The sequence below is a fragment of the Cydia amplana genome, chromosome 5 (assembly GCF_948474715.1).
Source record: "Cydia amplana chromosome 5, ilCydAmpl1.1, whole genome shotgun sequence".
Lineage (NCBI taxonomy): Eukaryota > Metazoa > Arthropoda > Insecta > Lepidoptera > Tortricidae > Cydia > Cydia amplana.
The window spans coordinates 5,032,438-5,049,753 of NC_086073.1; the positions used below are offsets into that span (position 1 = coordinate 5,032,438).

Below are 17,316 nucleotides of genomic sequence, written 5' to 3' on the forward strand. Positions count from 1 at the left end.
AAGTTCTAGTGACACAATTTTATGTTTACTATTTATTAAATTGTGTGCTAGATACCTATTGATATTTTTTTGTATCGCTGTTTTACGGATTACTTTACATTTAGGTCGGGAAAGATATTAAATTTACAAACCAAAATTAATACAGATTATTACAAAAGCCTTGCGTTAAACAATGCAGTCTAAAAGCGGTGCCGGTCACTCCTTGGCCCGCCCACCAGGCACTCTCGATCTCATTCGGCCTTTATTTGGCCGGACCTAAATGGCATTTCCATTTATGAAATTTGAAATGAGGTAAGTGCATGCGTATTTCATATGAGTTACGTACTGCAATTACTTAAGTTGCCGACTAGATCCTTATGGGAAAGCTGTCGCAAGTCGCAAAGTATTAAGTAAATTCAGTTTGTTATTTGAACGCGTAATATCTAACAGGATACCTTACATTCTGTGAGTTTGAAATGAAAAATATATATTTACATGCTTACTGAACTACTTTTTTCACTACCTATGTAGTACTATGTAGTACTATGTAGTACTATGTAGTGATGTCCATGTCACGAATTCTCGATGATCTAAATCTAATAAGTAATAGATTTATGTTTGAATTGTACTGAAAACTGCAATCTTTCTTCTACTATGGTCACAATTCAAATTATTATAATTACCTAAGCATGAAACCATCAATACTGAATTAACTGATTGAGAAAGGATCTGACCATATTTATGTCCCATGTCTTCCGCTAGCTATAAATAATCAGTCAAAATTCATCGATGAATAGTTAAAGGGCCATATTATTTTGACTGATAACACAGTAAATAAACAAGCAATATTAATCGTTAAACACCGTCAACTCTATAAAATCAACCATGTCTACAACATAATTTGTAATACTTTTAAGCCGTTTCGAAGTGATGCAAACAGCCCATGTATAATGTTATGAGAAAAGAAACCTCCGGTCGCACCGCTAGCCGTTGACCGCATAATTTGCTTTCAAGTTCAAGGCTTCCTGTAGTACTCTAGGTTTAGAAGGTGTGTACAGTCTCGTTAACTAAGATACCAACACAGCGACCTTGCCGGATGACAAATATTACCTACTAGGTACCGTGAGACAGTAAGGACAGTATTAATTGCCTAGCCAATAATTTTACTTGCTACGAGTAGATAAGCAACCTTTGATGATATACTTAGCCGTATATCTACAAGGTGGAAGAATTTATTGGCATTTCCAGGGAAACTCCCTTAAACTGTCGACATAGCTTAATTAGTTCAAAGGATTCGTTCTTTTTTTCCTAGGAACAATAACTGCATTTAGTAATTTTTGGAATAGGTAGGTACCTATTTATACTTACATACGCGTCTGCCAAAAAATATTTTATTTATTAACTATTATATACTTCAGCAAAGCTATTAATGTCGATGTCGTGGTCAGTAGGTATACTGGTATATATTTGTGTTCCGATCGGTTTGGCAACACCACATTCCATCTGCAGCCTTTGGCCATTCACCTTAAACACCATATTTAAAGATCACATTCTTAACTGTGCTCAACTTACTATGCTCCTGTACCTAAGATTTAAATAATTATAAGCTTGAATTTAGAAACTTTTCAGTTGTTTTTAACTAAATTGTCAGTTGTTTTCGTTGAGCTGCCGAGGTGAAATAAATAAGCAAACGTAAAATATGATGTCATTATGCACACTTACAAACATACGTGGACACTTTAACAACGTTGGAACAACTTGTAAAGTCTTTATGATACCCGTATAAGCAACATAAGGGAAAGAGAAACAAATTTCTTAATTTGAGTAGTTCAACGTTTATGGAAAACAACTTTCGCAGCATATTTAAAAAAATTACAACCCACAAGTCAGATTCTCAAAGACCGTTCGAGTAGTTAATCGTCAAATATCAAATCTTACGTTACTCCGACTAAATAAGTCTCCAATATGTATGTGTACAACCGGTAGATGTATTGTACTTACTGACTACTTATAATAAAAACAAAACAATAAAATTGACGTAAAATAAAACAGTAAATATTAGTTCTTTCTTACCCTGGTAACGATCACCATGGCGACGGCATGTGATCACCGGTCCGATCTGAAACAGAAAAATATTGTTTACAAACAGCTCATTTTTTTAAATAACAAGTTTAGCAAGTATGATAAGATCAAATCAAATAAATTGCATGTTTGTGTAAGTACATATACAATAATCATAGAAATAGCATTATTGTGTATTTACAATTTTACACAATAATTCTACCGCCGGGAACGGCCCGAACGACCGACAACAGTCATGTAAAACCTCACCCTTCGGCAAAAATTATATTGCGTAAACGGAGGGCTCTTACTTAACTTGTCATTTTGTGACTGGTCGTATGCCTATTACATACCTAGTATTAACCTAATTTGTTAATTACAAAACACACAAACTAGAAAGAAATACCTTGAATACTAAAATCCCTTTCAGTCGCGTATTTCATGCATGATTCCAATGAATAATGTCACAATTACAACTTTTTTTCGTATTTCACCACTTGTGGTTTCATTAAATATATAACCCACTATAAATTTTTTGCTATTTAGATTAATAACTTGCGTAAAATAACCGTTACAAGTTGAAACTAACCCAAATATGTGAACTTTTGGCATTAGAATGACAGTGACATTGACAGCGTGACGTTCGGTCGTATTGAAGTCTGAACTCCTAGTACAGAGTTAATACAAACAGTCCAAAACGCCTAAGATTTTAAACTTCCCGCTATGTTTTGAGTATGTTTGCTACTAATAAACGTAAAATACTTCCACACAGGAGTGTTTTTCGGAAAGAAACTAAAAGTATCTCAAAGTAAAATAATACTTGCAGGTTCGTGCGTGTAGAGGGGCCATAAAGCGTTCCCTTTTATTATAATTTAGTCTACTCAAACTGACTACCCGATTATTGCCTGTGAATGTGTGCGTAGACGTCATTGAGAATATCTCCGTCTTTCTCTAAGACGCAAGCGTGAAAGGGATAGATCTTGGTAGCATCGAACTTTACGACTTTTGACCTCTTCCTCGGTTATGGTAGCCTGGTACTTTTGGTAAACATTTGTCTTAATAAATCACTGGTCGTCGGTTGCATATCGCTAATAGGTACGGGGCAAATGACCTCTTCCTCAGTCATGGTATCCTGGTACTTTCTGATTAATGTTTGTCTCGTTATGTCGCCATTATGTCGCCAGTATGTCGCCATTATGTCGCCATTATGTCGCCGTTATGTCGCCAGTATGTCGCCATTATGTCGTCAGTATGTCGCCGTTATGTCGCCATTGTGTCGCCATTATGTCGCCATTATGTCGCCAGTATGTCGCCGTTATGTCGCCGTTATGTCGCCATTATGTCGCCGTTATGTCGCCAGTATGTCGCCAGTATGTCGCCAGTCGCCATTATGTCGCCAGTATGTCGCCATTGTGTCGCCAGTATGTCGCCATTGTGTCGCCATTATGTCGCCGTTGTGTCGCCGTTATGTCGCCGTTATGTCGCCATTATGTCGCCATTGTGTCGCCATTATGTCGCCGTTATGTCGCCATTATGTCGCCAGTATGTCGCCGTTATGTCGCCATTGTGTCGCCGTTATGTCGCCATTATGTCGCCAGTCGCCATTATGTCGCCAGTATGTCGCCAGTCGCCATTATGTCGCCAGTATGTCGCCATTGTGTCGCCAGTATGTCGCCGTTATGTCGCCAGTATGTCGCCGTTATGTCGCCAGTATGTCGCCAGTATGTCGCCATTATGTCGCCATTATGTCGCCATTGTGTCGCCAGTATGTCGCCATTGTGTCGCCATTGTGTCGCCATTATGTCGCCAGTATGTCGCCAGTCGCCATTATGTCGCCAGTATGTCGCCATTGTGTCGCCATTGTGTCGCCAGTATGTCGCCATTGTGTCGCCATTATGTCGCCATTGTGTCGCCAGTATGTCGCCGTTATGTCGCCGTTATGTCGCCATTATGTCGCCAGTATGTCGCCGTTATGTCGCCGTTGTGTCGCCATTGTGTCGCCATTATGTCGCCATTATGTCGCCAGTATGTCGCCATTATGTCGCCAGTATGTCGCCAGTATGTCGCCGTTATGTCGCCAGTATGTCGCCGTTATGTCGCCGTTATGTCGCCATTGTGTCGCCGTTATGTCGCCATTATGTCGCCAGTATGTCGCCAGTCGCCATTATGTCGCCAGTATGTCGCCAGTCGCCATTATGTCGCCAGTATGTCGCCGTTATGTCGCCATTGTGTCGCCAGTATGTCGCCATTATGTCGCCATTATTTCGCCGTTATGTCGCCATTATGTCGCCAGTATGTCGCCGTTATGTCGCCAGTATGTCGCCATTATGTCGCCAGTATGTCGCCAGTAAAAGAGTATAAAAGGCAGGAGCGGACCGCCGGTATTCATTCTTCAACCATCGGCTAGCAGTGACTCTGGTTCTCGGGCGTTTAAATATTCGGTGAGCAAAGTTCCTCGACTACTGTTACTATGTTTGTTTTTGCCGGGAATTATCCTGGTGAATTTAAACGTGGAAATGGTGTCTGTGTTTGGTTTTACGGGGACAATATCGTCGTAAAGCTGATCTTAGACTTTTGTGGAGATTCTTTGTTACCGTGTACGGGATTTAAATATAGTGAAGTTTCCTACGCAGTGTTTTTCTAAGTGCCGCCACGTTATGCAGGGACAATATCGTTGCATAGCAGGGACTTGGAAAGCGTGTCTGTGTTTAGTTTTACGGGGACAATATCGTCGTAAAACTGAACTCAGGCTATTGCGGGGATTCTTTGCTGCTGTGTGTAGTTATAGTGAAGTTTTCTACACTGTGTTTTCTAAGTGCCGTCACGTTATGCAGGGACAATATCGTTGCATAGCAGGGGCTTGGAAAGCGTGTCTGTGTTTGGTTTTGTGGGGACAATATCGTCATAAAACTGAACTTAGATAACGGTGTTTAAGGGAATTTCACTTCTGTGTTTAGTTAGTTTGATTTTGTGAGTAGTTTGGTTCGTAAAATTGAACCTAGTTATTTTAGTGTTTTACTATGGGGTCTTTTGCTATATATTTTAAAACCAGATCATTGTTTGGACTGACTGTTTGTCCGGCTGGACCGCTCACCCCTTGCGGTGTTAAATGTGAGCTGTCTAGGAGTCTTTTTGCTCCAAGATGAGGGTTATCTTGGCACCTTCTCTTTACCAACATAGAAGGTGAAAAACGTCTCCCTCCTTAGCTCTCCAATGTCCAGCTGTTAGATGAATAATGGGGATGTCACGTGCGCATCATCCGGAGTAATCTGGGCCCATTTGAAATCTACAGTATTTGGAGGCTTCGTATATTAAATATATTTATTTATACCACTTATATACATAATAGGGCCCTGTCTTACCCATGTTGCCACCCTGCCTTTGTGCAACCCGCCATGGGGGGAGACAAGTCCACGAGCTGTTAGGTTGCATTCTCGGAATCGCTCGCCGAACTCTTACAGCTTTTTAGTAGGGATACACTTGCGTATATTCCAAAGTACCAGGTCGATGGTAAGTACGAACTGTGCTTTGGTTATACTAGAGTAGGGACAAGGGTAGGTTTAGGGTAAAATCACACACTAATTATTCGGAATTTAGGGTTCGTTTTAGTCTTGGTCTGTAAAACTGATATATTTCTTCTTTTTAAGGGACTTCAACTACGGTTTCACTATACTAAAATTGTGCGTTAATAGGTAAAGGGTTTCAACTGCTAAAATCTTCCAATATTTTCATTTATTTGGGGAAAATAATTAATGTAAAATCTTATCTCCATTTTTATTTATGAAATTCTGGTTTTCTGGTGTAAAGACGAGGTACTGAGTATTACAATCATGTTTCTAAGGTATTTACACAATTAAATCTTAAATATCAAGTTGGGATTAGGAACACAGTCTATTCGGAGATAGAAAATCGACGTCTAGCTGTTTTAGGGAACCTTTGGCAGGCAAGAGTAATCCAAAGGATAATTTGAGTGAAATAATGCTCATCTTGATATTTCAGTCTCGTAAAATATAATATATTTTTAACAAATAAACTTAGTACTTCGTTCATACTTCTAAAAAACTAGAAATACAGTTTATATTTTAGTTCTGGGGAATGGAAATGGGATTCGCATCCCTAGTTTTTGAAATAAAAAAGAATAGTAATTTTGATGACTGATGGATACTTTGACACTTCTTTCCATAGCCATCTAGGTACGCATAGGTTCCGAAGTGTTGGTCATAGCCCGTCTGGCTAAAAGGTAGGGTAGGAGTTCCAATTGACCTTGCTGATTGGACTAGGAGCCCCCAATCCTGCATCGAGCGTATGGGTAGCATATTTCGTATAGAAGCTGATAGTTAATAATATTAACTTGAAATGCTAGATGTAAATGGGCTTACCCCAGGAGTGCTACTCATATGTTATCCCGGAGGCTTAATAGATTGTGGCAGGCTTTTACCAACCCCATTTTTAAACTCATTTTACCAAATATATTTCTTTTATATCAGTATCATCATATATGCTGCATTTACCTAAATAATATCATTTCAAGTAAAATATAACTCCATTTACATTACACTAATAAATTCTGGTAACTTTCAGTACTATTTCTGTATTTTAATAAATTTTTCTAGTAGTTATTAGTTAACATCATAATAAACGTGCTTCCAATATCATAATATACTTTTCCTAAAGTCTAGGTAATTGTAAATAAAATCAGAGTCCAAAATTTAGCTGATACTCATTAAAGAACTTAGGGTACCGCGGTTCACTTCGAGGGGTCCTAACGCTAGACTAGACGATCACGACTAAATCACATGGCCATATTCTAAGGGTAAATCAAAAGGGGGTGTTTATATTATGGTAAGTAAGTAAGTGGGTAGTGGGAGGTGACAATTTACAGCAGTAAAATAACAAAATGTGGTCAGTCAGCTAAACACCTACCTCTTGTTGTATGGGCTCAATTTTTTCAACACTTATAATAGTAGTTTATGCAACAGTGACATAATAAGGGTTCTTAAAATTCAAGGGTCGAAGTTACAAAACGAGACGTAGTCGAGTTTTGTAAAAAAAGACCCGAGAATTTTAAGAACCAATTATGAGCTGTTGCATACATTACTTTTTCTATGACAGCTGCAGCAAAAAAAAGGAGTTATTATTAAAAAAAAAGAGTTATTATTTAAAAAAAATTGAGTTATTATTTAAAAAAAAAAGAGTTATTATTGTAAATGAAAACATACCTCTTTCAATCAAGATGATCGGAACTTGTATCTTTAAAAAAAATAAAGCAGTTGTATTATACTCATAAGATGACTGCTAGCAGTCATCTTATGAGCCTATAGACAAATCATTCAAATGACATTGCTTTAGATATCACTGTCAGTCATTTAATTGACACATTTAAGTGCTGGAGTAGAAAAAATAATTTAGCTAACTGCCTGCACGAGCATATTACTTCACACTAAGTGTATCATTAGAAAACTCGTTCAACTGTACTACAACATGTCAATAAAGTACACATTGGAACTAGTTTTCACGTGAACATACGAGGTATGTTAAGTGACGGTTATAACCCGATTGCATCAGTGCAGTTGCATGGAGGTGGACGCAACCGAATGACCGTAATGCATGTTTCCGCGCTCGATTATGTCACTCCACTAATAACAGTAATAACTAACGCTGGGCTGTTTATGGGTTTTTTAATGATTTAGCTAGTGGATGTTAGCAAAGATTACGGTAAGTACCTTTATGAAGTGTTCCCACTGTTCCCAGTGGTAAAAGGTAAGAAAAAATATATCTGTGGTTTCCGCTGGTAACTAACAACTTGGTGGTAACTTGTGGGAATAATAGTACACACTTTATGAATACCTTCAAACTACAATAGTAGTTAGTAATATAAATATATTATGGTGTATAACAGAAAACTTACCCAAAGATCTAGAATGAAACTTACGCTTATTGTAGATCTGTGAGCGTACCAGACCAGACAGGACCTATGCTTTTCTACGCCATCATGAGGATATAAGTAGGCACTCTTATCTTATCAAACGATATTTCTAATGCCTGGGTGCTTAGCGAACATGCCAATCGTTAACGCTCCGTAGCGTAGCGTAGCATCTCTATCTATTACTCTTCCATATTAGTGCGACAGTCACAGTTGCTTTTCGTTCGCTACGGAGCGTAAACGATTGGCATGTTGGCTACGCACTCTGGGCATCAAACCACGAGCTCCTGTTTAGAAGCCGCAAGCCTAGGTAACCGCTCGGCTACCCACTTGTTACCTACTTATTGTCAATTTTACGAGCACTGAAAACTGCTGAAACGTCTCTTTACAAGTTACTCATGTTTACAGATTGACAAGGAAATAGGTATAATTTGCACCAGAACACCTGACGGATCATTTAGAAGTAGTTGCTAATGAATGATCGTCGTATTTTACCTATAAATAATGTTTGCACGAATTCACGATCAACATGACGTATGATGAATATGCTAATAATGTTTCAATGTTCTTGTAAGTTAGTTTGTTACACGCCTACAATTTCTATTTGATTATAAATAACCATAACTCATCAATCGGACCGTCAATGGATTTGACAAGACTGAATTTTTTTTTTTTCAATTACGTATTAACTTTTAAAAAGCGTGTTAAAAAACACAACATTGCCTGGGACTTCATCTTCAAAAACACATCTGTAGGCCGCTTAAAAAGTTTTGCGATTCAGTTTAAATTGACTGCGTCACTTCACGCCTATCGGTCCAACTATTTTCACTTCATGCGTAGCCTCTTCAGCACTCAGTCTGCAGCTAGTTATACTTAACTCCTAATTGCTAACACCTAGACGCCTAACGGCACCCGCTGCTCTCAATTGAGTTTCATGCTCGGTGCTATACTGCTTAATTAATTATGAGTAACGTTTACTTTATAAGACTTCACCACATCGTTATCTAAATCGCTAAGCGCCGGACAAGCTTTGGGCTTGGGAAATAGTCTTGCTGATTATGCTTCGGAAACTAAATTAGTATTTTCAAATTAGTATATTTTTAACCTTAAAAACAATACTGCATGATCTAATGTACGTCTAAGTTGTCCTAAATATTTTTTTTTCTTATGCTTTTAGTTATATAATAGATTATTTTATAGTGTACTATAGTTAATTACGTAATGAAAGTAACATGTTTCTTTCTATACATATATGTATTAATAATATGTATTAATAGATAATAGGCTACATGACTAATTTTTTTTTATGGTATCAATCGATCGGGTTTGTTTTTAGGATCAAATGTCTATATGGGACCCATTGCATTAAAGTAACACAAAAGTCAGAAATTGTAGTCAAAGTCCGACAGTCGCACTTCACTCGCGAAACGCCCTATACAAAACGGCCAGAGGCCGTGACGTCATCGCCCATCTTGTAGTATGGACAAAACAAGAAAATTGCGTTTTTGTCGGTGAAATATATAGTTGCTATACAATATTTTTTTGGATGAAATTCATGAAATGTAAGGAATCGAATGGTACCCTTACTTTTATCGTTTTTGGAAGTTAAAAAAAAAAAAATTTGAAACTTTCAGGTCCTGTAATTTTGTAATTTTTCAATATTTTATTTTAATATCCACATCATTGTGATAAATTGCTCGTTTGCTATCTATTTTACTAGATTTTGTTATAAAATTCAACATTTGTCATCATCCCTATTGCCGCGTTTATATGTAAGGTATTCAAAACGGCTTCACATACCGGGGATGTTGCGGATGCCGATTTTTTTTAAAGGCTCACATCCGCGGATGCGGATGCGGACCTCAAGATACATAAAAAACGTCAAATATGACATTTTAGTAATTTTTATTTCAAAAAACCGGCCAAGTGCGAGTCGGACTCGCGTTCCAAGGGTTCCGTACATTAAGTCCCATCACTCACGCTTGACTGCTCATTTCTAATAGGTTTTTTTGGCTAATGAATAAATTACCTAGCAGTCTAGCACTTACGCCGATGCTAAGACGTTACTGTACTGACCTGTTCCACATCCGCATCCGCATTAAACTCCGCATCGATTTTATGCGGATGCGGATGCAGATGTGGATGTTGAAAATAATGCGGAAGTTCCGCAGTTGCGGATGCGGATATTCGCAACATCCCTGTCACATACTATTGTTATTTTGTTTACCTTTTTATAATCTTATCTAATAAGCCGAACACGAAAAAATCTAAAGTGCTAATGCTAACAGACTCTTCAATCCTTCAATGGACATAACCACTTTTTTAATGCTATATGACGTGTTCTTGTCTGTAGGTAGGTACTATTTAATTTAGGTATTTATTCTTTTAATTTAAACAAAATTCCGTTAAATATACCTAACGTTTAGAAGTAGTTTATATTATATGTAGGTACCTACAGAGTACAAAAACGCTTGCTAGAATTTGTAACATACTCGTAATTATCAAAAAAACAAGTAACGGAACCTTGCACTTGTTTAAGAAACTTATACATAGTTAGGTAGATATAGTTTAAAATATTGAGTTTTCACCGCTTTTCCCCGAGTGTTTCAATAGAAACACTTGATTCACCTATACCGGCCACGGGGACTGAACTCTCCGATATTTCGCAACTTGCCCATTGTTTCTGTTATGATGCTCTCATTGTACCACTCCTGCGCATCCAAAACATCCACTCACCAATTGTAAATTAATAGCACTTACTGCTTTTTTAATTTGAAGAGTTTTGTTCGCAGGTGAGTACGGCTTTATTGAGATGAAGGTCGGAATCCCAGTTTTGTTTTGTTTGTAAAGAGTTTGTAATAAAATCTTTCTGCGTAACTGAGTACTGGTTTAGGACCGGTTTGTGTGGAATCTTAAATTGCTTACAGTGTAATTGTTGGATTATATTCTGCAAAGATAGGTGTACATATGTACCACATCTTAGTATAATTTATAATTCTTCGAAGCCGGATCGCTGACTTTGCCTACGAGCGCTAATCTAATTACCAAAAATAATCCTACAAGTGTTAAATACTATTTAAACATCATATATTTTAAAGGATTCAAAACAGAAACGTGCGCATTGTTCCACACTCATACCACAACGTTTTACACTTAACGAACCTTCCTGAAACAGGAATATGTACTAACAAAGGACTCCGACATTCGACTGGGATTTTAAAACCTCCAGGTGCTAAATGCGGCATTGTTTTAAGGTAGGATTTTGCCGTTTAAGCTTTTCACACTCATGTTCAAAGGGCAGTAATCTTTTTACGGCGACAAAGCCATTAGAGGTCTAATGAAGAGAGCCAATACATGTAGTATGTACCCACCTATAAATAAAGTGAAATTGTGAACGGGCACATAATAGGTACCTACTTAGTTATACATACTTACACATTGTTTTTTTTAGTCCGTTAGATTTCAAGGGTGCATTCCTGAACTTAAATGAAGTAACTTTCTCAAAGAAACCGGTATTCTAATTACCTCCATTTTGGAGAAAATCAATGATTTATTTTTATTTGATAAGGCCCCTACGAGCGTAACCTGCACCGACTGCACTTGCCTTAGGGCCTGTTTACATATTGATTAGTGTTTAGTATGAGTCGTTTGCTACTAAACGCAAGTGCTATCTCGGACGATACGATCGATATTCGAAAAGTCATAGTTTTCAATTGTTTGGTGGATTTAAATATACTTAATGTCCGTGTTACAACGTTATTTTATTACTTACCTTTTACGAAAAATAAAAAATAACTGTGCCATTCAGTTTCCTTAGATGTACCTTCCTACTTAGCCATACCCCGAAGTTAACGGAGTTTAAAAAAAAACACCGTGTATGGCAAATAACAGATAGTAAACTTTATTTGTAAGTACTTACCTACGTTACCTCGCTATTCTTGCGACAGATTACTTTAGATACTAATTCTAAATTCAAACCTATCGAAATAATTTTTACATTACCTACACTTTGTAGAGTTCATTTTGTACAACTTCTGAACACTTCAAAACAAACTTTGATCTTTACTTGATGGAATCTTTCTGTTGCTCGTTATTGCTTTGCCAATTAGCTTCAGATATTATCTACTGCCGTTACACAAACGGTTACTTAAATACGTCTTTGACTGTACAAGATTGAGAGTAAAGAGTAACGTTGTCGTATCGCGAACATGATCGTCGCGCGGGTCGCGACGCACGCGCAGCGGAACTGATCGCACCGGAAGTTCTTTATTCTACAGGTTTTAAACGTAAAGACGCATTTCCATATGAATTTAAAGGTGACATACGTCATTTTAATTTAGGGAAGGTATCTCGGCCATTCATCTGGCCACACCCTGCCGGAATTCGGGGCAATTATCGATCCGTACCTATGATTAACTATTACCGTAAAATGGGGTGAGTAGGCGCAAAACTGACATTCAAACCTCGATAACATTTTATTTTTACATATGCAAACTGAATGGTGTATACAGGGCCGGATCTAGGACAGAGCGAGTGGAGCGGCCGCTCTAGGCGCGGATGGCAAGGGGGGCGCCAAATGGCAAATAAGAAAAAAAAAGTGTTAAAAGACACGAGTTGGGGGGGGGGGGGGGGGGGAATACGCTTGAAAACTTCAACGAAGGGCGCCAAAACCCGACTTCGCTCTACCCTGATCAAGGGCTCGGGCCGGCACTGGGTGTATATAATAAGTGTTCCGGACGTTTGTATTTTAGTTTTTATTTTATTTTGGGTAGTTCCATTTCATAACTTTGACGATAAACAGAAAAACCCACCTCACCCCGTAGTCCCTCGTATTTGGGGTGAGTTGGATTTTCATACAAAGATGATTTTAGAAGATTTTTGGATCGATTTTTTTTATCATGAGTATTAGGTACTATAGCTCCATTTTAAATTGGAATACATTATTTTTGTAGCAGTAGCCTTAAAAATCCATCTCACCCCCCTTTCATCCCTTCTCTCCCGATTCATAACCCAACTCTCCCCGCGAACCCTACTCACCCCATTTTACGGTAATGTGAGAACATTATGCTACTTTAATTTGCTTCCTAATTGTAGGTTTTGTCAACTCAATAATCTCATTAATTACGCAATTAAAATTGGTCTAAGGACACAATGATTTATTAAGTTATATTTCAGTACAAAAATGAAATATCTTCGCTGTATGTAATATGATTTATTTCTCTTATTACTCATTCGCTCGTGCATTCAAGTCAGTATAGTAAGATTATGTTTTGTATATATTTAATGTAAATCCATCTTAAATCCGTCGAATCCCAGCGAAGCACGGAGCGAGAATAAATGCCGATGCGTGACCCAACATATCCGGTAAAGACCTGATTTCATCAGCGTTACGCATCCTAAGCGGTTTATAATCGCCCGCCAATACACTTGGCGTAGCTCAATAATTGAATAGGTTTAGTATACATTAAACGGCCATTGTCTTCTCCATCTGACCGGCTAAATGTAAACAAACATTCGGTTAATCCGCGAGTTCCCACACTTCCCACCCTACACTCCCAGGTCGGATTGTTTGAAGAATTGCCGTCAGGTATGTTTCTACACATAGTTCTTGGGTCCCGCTATGTAACGGCTGGCATGCGACAAGCGGCTCAAGATCTACCTATGGGTATGAGTTTACTGCACAGTCTCTTAATTTTTAAGAACCAAATGGGTGTCTGCATAGCAATTGTAATGAGATCAGTTAATCCATTATTTCTACTAAGTATTTCTTCACTTCTCGTCTTTTACTGATGTAACCAATAGAACCTGTGATTGGCTACTAAACTAAAGTAACAAATTTATAGATGCTTAGACCCTTATGAATATAGCTAGATGGTACATGGACCACAGGCATTAAAAGGTAGGTATAAGTACCTAGTTTCAAGCAACAAAAGGGATGTTAACTAGTTTAACTACCTACAAAATTAAACTGAACACATTAACAACATGTCTTTCTTCAGGTAAAAAAACTATATTCAGCACAAAACAATTTTTCAAACCAGAAACTGTTTTTCGTCGTGATGACACTAATAAATCTTAGGTTGTTTAGATGAGATGCAATCGAGGCCACACAATCAAACAACATGAATGGACAAACCCCATTAAAAAACGAATAAAACTAAACATTAGACGTGGCAATCCATTGATCAGATGAGACAGTTACAACAAACCCGCCAAAATATAAAGGACGATCTTAAGCCCCTCAGCAGAAGGTTTACAATTGTTTGACTAGATACAACTAGGCTGATATTTCTATACAAATATCTTGATAGCTGACGCCATCTCTTGAATAGTAAACATAGAGACTGTTACGAGAGCAGTAGGATGGAATTATCTTATCTGCCATCCTAATGGCTGCCACATTGTCCTCAACTACGTGATGAAATCAGTAAAACGTTTTAAGTTTCTTTCGCTCTATCACAGATAGTTATGATAATGTAATCGTTTTGATAGCTTTACTACCTAACACTTAATGAAGTTTTCTGACAGAGAAATTGTATACCGAACAAATTGATGTATCTGATTGATAGTACGTATATGTACCTACCCACTATTTGATTCGATTAAGTTTGTGAAAGTCCGCTAAGCGCGCCAAGTATGGAATACGTACGTAGGGAACCAGATGAACAGAGTAAGCACTTGTTCTATCCACTTTTAGACGAGCAAGTTGCAATCTTTCTCGGTAAAAATGTTTCACATTGCATTGAGGAGGAATTAACTACCTGCATGCTGTAATATTTATGGTTTCATATTTATACCTCATATAAGTTTTAACTGAACACTGATTTCTTAGACAAAAATAATAAATCAGGCCGTTATTCTTTATAGACGCATACCCTTTGTCACAATAACAACAAGTTCGTTACCTAACGTATTTTAAGAACGGGTAGCCGATATCTTTATGGTAATTCTTATATGTGTAAAAATAACAACACCTTGAAGATATTTATCCATTTATTTTCTTGTCTTATTCCAATTCACAATAATCTCGTCTTATGACAACCGTTCGCTAGCAGGACTCAACAACCAAAGAGAGCTGTCCGCCAAGTGTCTTTCTTTTTATACCCAACCAATAACAGTCTTCAATTTCAAACTACCCTTAACTTTAAAAACTTATTAAGTAGGTATGCTAGGTCTTATTTCAAACTACCCGTAACTTTAAAAACGAATTAAATAGGTATGCTAAATACCAAAAACCCTACACTCGTCCATCCTGACTCCGTGTATGTCCTCATACACGTGCCAGGTGGAAACCCTACACTTGGCCGACAGACTACGTATACTACTTAACAGTGGATACACTAATCGCATAGGATAGGAAACAGTTTCAATCAGGCATCAGCAAGTCAAAATCTCAAAAACATCATCTAAATAACCTTTCGTATGCCTGCCACACAATTTGGACTAGAATTTACAGTTTCAAGGTTATTAATTCAGTGGTAAATTTTGACTAAAGCATACGAAGGGTTAAAATTGTTACTCTTCTGCCGGAGACATCCTGCTGGAGACGGCTCGCACCGGACTCTGGCGGCGCGAGGCGGGCTCCTGCTGGAGACGGCTCGCACCGGACTCGCACCGGACTCTGGCGGCGCGAGGGGGGCGGCTGCTGGAGACGGCTCGCATCGGACTCAGGCGGCGCGAGGCGGGGGACGCCGGTAGAGGTGCGGCGCTCAACTTGCTAAAAATATCCAACATTGGGTTAATAATCACAACAGTGTACACCTTGACTAGTAATTCAGGGTAACAGATCATTAATTGCCATTTATTATTCGATTTTCATGAGTAATGATCATCTCTATCTGCAGGTAGATAGTACACGAACCAATTCAATTCTCGTGACTGAAACAACAGAGTAGGTACACGAACCAATTCAATTCTCGTGACTGAAGCACTATCAATCTTTGCCATATATAATATGAACCAGTTCAAATCTTTTCTAAAATGGTAGTACTTAGCTGTGTCAGCACACGAATCAAATCAAATTTTCGTGGCTTCAACATCATTTTCCATTATCATGTCAAGAAATCTTCAATTATAAACCTCACTCTTGAGACAGGAATATTTCCCGAGAACCTTTCAGTAACTTTAACCCTGACTATAATTTATAAAATATTACTATGATGAATAACAGCGATAATTAAGTAATTATTGTGTACAACTTGACCTATTATGTTCCCATTATCAATGCATTAATCATCTGGTACTAAAAACCTATACCTAATAGCTCCCCTCCCAATGTTTTCAGAGAAGGTCGTATATTCTAGCTTGTTAGGATTTATCCAAGCTGACAAAGTACTTAGTCCATCAATTGCAAGACGCGTTGGGATTTTCAGACTATTAGATTTTTTTATAATATGCATATTGTTTTATGAAAGACTTGAACAGTATATTAATTCACTAAACGTCTTTATAGCATACCAAATCCCGCAGTTCGGGAATAAACATAGCACCTAATAAATAGGCGTGTTTCCGCAGAAAAAGGACCAGTAATATTTTCTCTACACGTTGAATTAAATAAATTATACGTTTCAAATGTTACATGGCAGACATAAACGATAGAACTGCAAAAACCTGATGTTTTACCTATCCGTACCTTCCGACTTGTTCTAGAATACAATCAAAAATGTATACCATGGAATCGCATATTTTGTAACTGAAATATGGTATCATTTAACTACTGGGGTGATTACGACGACGTTGTAATTATGTTTAGGTTGTAAGAAAACTGCCCACGCAATATGTATCACCAATATCCACTCAGAGATTTCTTCAAGGAAATACTTGCGTTAATTGAGATCTACATACTGGAGCTTCGCCTTTTTGTAAACATAAAATATTAAGAATAAATCTTTTAATTACGATTTGCGCACTAGTATAAATATAATTATCAAATTTCAAGTTCGGCAATAAGTAAAAGTATAAAAGTGAATTCTTTACCGCAATACGTGTCTTTAATAACCTCCCAGTTGAAATTAATATCTCTTATTATTAAATTATCTCTTTTAAAAACTGCCTCAATGGTAATCTACTATTATTTGACGAGTTTTTTATAGTTCATGCATTATTTAATATATCAGCTTATCTAGTAATGAGATAATGTTTATTATTGTACATCTATTTTTATCAAGTCTTAATTTAAACATAATATTTAAACATAATAATATAACCAATAAGAGGCCATCAATCCTCCTCGATCTCGGTTTAATTGTGGTGAGTTCTACAGGTTCAACCATGCACTCTTCATTATCGCTTATATTAAAATCATCATATTAAAATAATTTCAATGTAATGCTGCAACATTAACTGCAGTAACC

The 17,316-nt window shown here is 37.5% G+C and overlaps 1 protein-coding gene across 1 annotated transcript in view; it reads right to left on the minus strand.

The window, feature by feature from the left end:
• The window catches only part of LOC134647858 (myosin-VIIa), a 53,916-nt gene that overhangs the window by 18,318 nt on the left and 18,282 nt on the right, over positions 1-17,316 (minus strand). The window contains exon 2 of the mRNA XM_063502197.1: positions 2,053-2,098. Coding sequence (XP_063358267.1) covers positions 2,053-2,070 — 18 coding nt within the window. The 5' untranslated portion in view covers positions 2,071-2,098. The remainder of the gene's footprint in view (positions 1-2,052; positions 2,099-17,316) is intronic.